The sequence below is a fragment of the Portunus trituberculatus genome, chromosome 38 (genome assembly GCF_017591435.1).
Source record: "Portunus trituberculatus isolate SZX2019 chromosome 38, ASM1759143v1, whole genome shotgun sequence".
Taxonomy (NCBI): Eukaryota; Metazoa; Arthropoda; class Malacostraca; order Decapoda; family Portunidae; genus Portunus; species Portunus trituberculatus.
This window is the reverse complement of record NC_059292.1, coordinates 25,368,043-25,374,042: the sequence shown is the minus strand read 5'-3', so window position 1 is coordinate 25,374,042 and position 6,000 is coordinate 25,368,043. Positions and strand designations below refer to the sequence as shown.

At 39.7% G+C, this 6,000-nt stretch overlaps 1 protein-coding gene across 4 annotated transcripts in view; it reads right to left on the bottom strand.

The window, feature by feature from the left end:
• LOC123515148 (eukaryotic translation initiation factor 5A-like) overlaps positions 1 to 4,555 on the bottom strand; it is a 21,918-nt gene extending 17,363 nt beyond the window's left edge. Inside the window, exon 1 of one of the 4 annotated variants that reach the window (XM_045273624.1) lies at positions 4,409 to 4,555. Coding sequence is in view for 1 of the 4 variants with exons in the window: in XM_045273620.1 (XP_045129555.1) it covers positions 1,279 to 1,285 (7 nt within the window). In the remaining 3 variants the exon portion in view is untranslated. Of the gene's footprint in view, positions 1 to 1,278; positions 1,301 to 3,772; positions 3,811 to 4,358 lie in introns of those variants that run through there. The other 3 variants (XM_045273621.1, XM_045273622.1, XM_045273620.1) reach the window with 3 other exon arrangements.
• Positions 4,556 to 6,000: the final 1,445 nt, after the last annotated feature.

Genomic DNA, 6,000 nt, shown 5'->3' with positions numbered 1-6,000 from the left:
CAATAAATTGTGTACATGCATATATATATATACACACACATACAAAATGTACATGTGTGTGTGAGGCTGCAGAATTATCGTATTTGATGGCTCATAAAATGCACCTTTTCTCCAAAAGCCTCAAGAAAATTAGCCTGCATCCTGAGGCCAAGGTTCTGTATTGAGGCAGTGGTTGGTGGTCAGTCTATGGCAAGAGAGGCTCTAAAATCAAATCCCAGATATCTTTGCACATATAAACAAAGTGATGATTGGTACTTTCTTTCAAGGTCACAATATATAAGAGGGCATACTTACCAGTAATTTACATAGAATGACACTAATCAGGAAGACTTTGCCTAAGTGACCGTATACCACATATTGCATGTACCAAAACAAAACACACGACCAGTGATCTTGATCTTTACATGGGCAAACATCACTGTTCTTTACAGTGTGATGCTGTTATTCCTTCAGGTAAGGCACACTTTCAAACAATCAAAATTGCACCAATCTTTAAACATTTCTACCTTGCATACATGGAGAGGAGAGGAAAAAAAAAAAAAAAAAAAAAATGCCCTATAGTCTCTCAGTCTGTGCTAATGCCATAAGCCAGATACATGTTTATATTTTACAATAAGATTGATACATAGGCTACTAGCAAATATCAAAACTTTTAAATGCAAAATACAGGGATCTAATAATGATCTAAATGATTGTGAGTCTTCAAATGTCAGGTGAAATCCTTTAATTCATATTCAGAGCTTAAATCTGCTCATTTATTTATTTTTTTTTATTTTACTTTTTTTTCATAGTCTGCCAAAACTAGGTGCATATCATGAGCCATCAAATATGGCAATTCTAAGGTAGTGTGGCACATAATGTTCACCATGTGGTTAAAGGGCTGTGTGTTACTGTCAGTATATAGGAGCCTCAATTTTTTTTTTTTTTTTTTTTTTTTTTTGGCGGGGGTTGGGGGAAGGACTTATATTCTGGCATACATGGTAGTAGTCTTGCTTCCTTGCAGCAAAAATCCTTGTGACAGACTCAGTGAAGCTGAACAAAGTATTTAGTTATGTTGTGTGGCTTTATCTCTCATAACCAAGGCATATAGTACTGTACGGTATGATTGATTTATTGCAATTTGTACCAAGAAAAATACAGTACCGTAATTTAGTACTGTACAAGTAAATCCCACATACCATACTAGTACACTAAAATATTGTATAATTTTGTTTCGTACCATACATACAGGCTTCCACTCCACCCTTAATACACTGGGAAGGCTGAAACTTCACTGACCTGACATTAATGATCTTGTCACTCCACTCCAGATCCAGCGGGAGTGCAGGCATATGACCTGACCTACTTCATCAGTCACCTGAATGACCTGATCACAAGCACCATGCAGGTGTCTGTCTATCTTGGCACGAAAAAAGGTATGAAAAAGGTACTACAAAAGAAATATCGTACTTTCGTTCTGTACTGTACTATTAGAAAACTATCATACCGTACTTTTGCCATCCTTAGATTCATATCATAATGTAATTTCATACCATACCATACAATACTACATGCCTTGCTCGTAACACATCCACATACACAGATTTTTCTTCCCTAGATGCACTCCTACAAACATCCAAACAAATATATGCTTCCTGACATTAGGCATCACAGGAATTTCAACCCTATTACTTTGAATCTTGAGAAACTCATGCAAAGTCCGTGAATGAAAACAGCCATATATTAAGCCACTGCCCAGACATTCATGGTACACGTCAGGATTCTTTAAATGGGCCTACCTTCAGTACATGCACAGCAACTGCACAAGCACTTTCAAGCCTGTCTTCACAAACCACAACAACAAAAAACCAATTCTATGAATTCAAGATGAAAACCTGAATGACAACTGGTAATTATTTTATGGAACATCAAAGTAATAAACAACTCCCTCAGATATAACCATACATACTTCATAATATATATTTCCCATGGAACTGTTCTTTGCTACTGGGATGTTTTCAAATTAGTTAGTCAAGCAGCAGATTCATTCCATTTTACTGACAAGAGCAGATGATGTGTGCGCCTACAGTCGGCATTACTGAATCTGACCAGCAATTCAAATTCCCAACGATATGGCTGTGGTAATGCATTCACTGGTCAATGTTCTCACTTGCTGAAAGTTCAATGTTCCCATGTTTTAAAATATGCAGCACATTAACTTTGCAGTCCTATTGAAATCCTTTAGCAATATCAAGGATTAATAGTATTTTTATACCAGCACTTTCGTATATAACAAAGATACTTGGTCGTAATACAAAGTTCATTTACTACACTAAAACAGGACAAACAGTCTGACTTGATGGTTGTCCTGTGAACAGCATTACCACTAACTTAGAATAGCTTTGAAGATTTCAATATTTGGCCACAACTGTAACAAAGCACACTTGGCACAGCATTCACCTGTATCAATTATTATTTCCAAAATGTATGTTATTGGAAAATAAGGAATTATAAGGACTAGAGACTCCTATACCAAGACACAAGATTTAGCAACATAAGACCTGCTACGTTTCATCGTGATTTGCTGCAGACCATAGGCTTCCCCAATGACTAAGAGATATGTAGCCAATGTCATACCCCATGGGCTTGATGCATCTTGGCAAGGGATCTACCATTTGAAAGAAGCCCAAGTTATCTTTGACCGGCCTACTATTCAAACAGACGTCCCAACATTGAGCCGAAGACACTAATTCTCAGACATGGGCCACTGGGCAAGCTTTGCAAGTAAACAGGCTGTTGAAGGTACTGTACGAGGTCTGGAGCAGCTTATGAATAACAATGCGTATTAACATACCATGATTCATTCTTATCAATAGACCCATTTGAATTCTCAAAATTTCCACATTACACATCTTATAATAATTATATGATCAAGTAATCCCTTTAAGTAATTATATATCTACAATGGTCATGAAGTGGCCATAAATATCAAAATAAACAATCAATCATGCACAAATTATTGAAAACTTAATTTTGAACTTAAACTGAACATTATAAATAAGGATTTTTTTTTTTATCTAGTGACACATGACCAAAGTAAATTAAGTGAAAGTATGCACACCTGTCTTGTCTTTAGTGAGCCTTATAAGACTATTCAGTCACTCCCTATGGTTAAACTTGACCAAAAAAGCATGGCAAAGGTAGTGAAGAATGTTATTTTCACTAGCTTTCATGCATAACTTCTACCAATAGTAACAAACTAATCACTTACAATAAAAAAAAAAGACACAGTTAAGCATGAACACAATACCCAAACTAAAACAGTACAAGCCAAGAATTTAAGGGAAGCTAGATGCACCCATTTTTGTTTTCACACGTGAAAACCAATCTTCCCACCAACATACATCACTCCAAGACACACAAACAACCCTGGCAATAACTCAAAAGAAAGATTATGCGCGACACTCTTGAAAAAATAAAATAGGTCAACACTAGGATATGGTCCCCCTAGTTCATCCACGAGATATGCAGTACCTAATGGCCATCCCCACACGCCAGTAGCAAGGGCACCAGGAAAAGTAGATGCACGACCTAAACTTCTACCCGCCACTCGAAAAATTTCACCTGCTACCACAGAGGCCCTGCTGATGTCAATAACCTGGGGACCACCTCACCACCGCCTTTTACACCTCAAACCCAGCCCTCTCGTCGTTCTCACCAATGCCCCACGTTGCCCTGCCACTAATCCTCACCAGTAATGCAGATAAATTGTCCTAGAGAAGCACCACAGTACCTTGTTTGGGAAAACCTCAGCGAAAATAGCTCCACCAACGTGCTGCACAAAGGGAAGTGAGAGGCCAGCTGACATGAGGCCCCCCACTGGCCCCACCACGGCCGCCCGCACCCCCGCTCGCCCACCACCTCCCACAGAACACCCACGCCGTCATCACAGGGGCACATGGGGTTGAATACAAGCTAATACACCTAGACTATGGGGAATATTTTCAAGTTCGTGCGTCCGGCAATCAAGTACAAATTGCTGGAGTTATGGTGCACGGAGAGGATGTCGTACCCACACCACCACCCCGCCAAACACACAATATTAAACGTACCTCCCGCCCATTAACCATGCTTAAAAACCGCCGCAAACTGACATGAGACACCCAAATCAGTGACGGAAGGCGAGCGATTGCCCCGAAAAGTGGCCAAAAAGTATCAACATGGCGCCGGCCAGACGTATTGTCATTGTGGTCACGGGAGTGTTTTGAAACCCGTGAAATTTCAATCCCGGACAAAACTGACGGGGATATTCGAGACGAGGAGTGACCTGAAGAGTGTGCAGCGTCTTCACCGTGCCTGGCTAGCCCTCCAACACTTACACAGAGGACGCTCAGGGGAAGAAAATGGATTGAGGAGAAGGTGGACTCACACGTGTGTTGCCGGGGCGAGGCAGCAGAGGGCGAGAGAAAGCGCGCGCACCACACACCCGCCGCCTCCAAATATGGCTGACTCACACACCTGAAGAGCGCCAGGCGTCCCTTCACCAGAAACTTTAAACCTTCATTGTTTTCTCGCCTCCTTAGCCTACACAATGGGTTTATAGGGTTCAGAAAGGAGTTTATTATATTTATTATAATTGTATTGTGCTGTAAAGGACTGATAGCTATATTTGTTGGAAAATAAGGTGCTAAGTTGCGTTCGTGAGCAGTTCCGCAGCGGATCCAGAAACAAAATTACTTGGCTAAAGTTGCTACATCATGCAACTTCTAGTCACGTATGACTTTGAGATTATCGCTCTTTAATGTAACACTTGCCGAACTGAACGATAGTTACAACCAGTGAACTCAAGGAACTGTATATGTGCCGAAATATAACTGTCGCTAACTTTAAACCCAGACTTGTCTTCCATCACTTCTCGGTGAGATACATATTAGCATTTTTCCTCCCTGATAGGCTCTGGTTAATGTATTACAGGTCCTCTTAATGATGATGAACATCTGTACACCAACCGAAGAGGGGCCACGTAGCCTCCCTGCTGCCACAAATTACCTAGATAGTATGTATTACTATCAGCTCTTGCCAGCACATAGGACACACACACACGCGCGCGCGCGCTGAAAAATAATAGATTATGTAATGTGTAAATTTTGATCCTGGTATTCCTTTCTACATTGTGAATGAATGTAAAACACATGTTGATAAATTATAAAAGAAAAGAGAGAAACGGAGATCCCTTTTAAGCAGTAAGTTCGGCATGAAAATTCATAATTAGCAACTGATAAAACTACTGTGTTTACTTACCAATTTATTTATTTTCTGTCATATATTCAGTGCCAGCAGTCATTACTACCTGATTTACGTCGACTTTTTCGATGCCACATAGCAAAAGTAGTATTTACAATGATAATGATAATGAAAATATTGAATGAATAATAATGATAGTAATGATGATGACATTTACGTTAACGGATTGCATCATCGTTAACAACAAAAACAACAGAAATAACAATAACTGGAACAAAATATGGTATACCGTGCACCTAGATAAAGCACACTCAACATTTGGTGATGTATTGACAAGAAGCAGGCTTAGCGCAATACAGTAGAGATTTCATATACTATAATAACAGGTGAGAGCAAATGCTTGCAACTGGGCAACACTAGACCACTTGTCACCTGTGCATGCATATACTTACCTACTTATAAGTTGTTTCCATTACCTCGTTGTACTTTGCTGGCTTTGTTTATCATAGATCGAGATAGATACGTCTTTGAGAGAGAGAGAGAGAGAGAGAGAGAGTTATATTGTAGCTACACTTATCGTCTTATGGTTGCTTATAACATCATCATTAGCGGTGTTTGTATTGCATAACTTGTGACATCATGGTTCAGTTGGGTATTAGTATCAGTCATAGTACAATATTTTCTTAGTTCTCTCTCTCTCTCTCTCTCTCTCTCTCTCTCTCTCTCTCTCTCTGCATGTATAGCGTTATCTGTACCCATAGACACACCCAGTCTGTC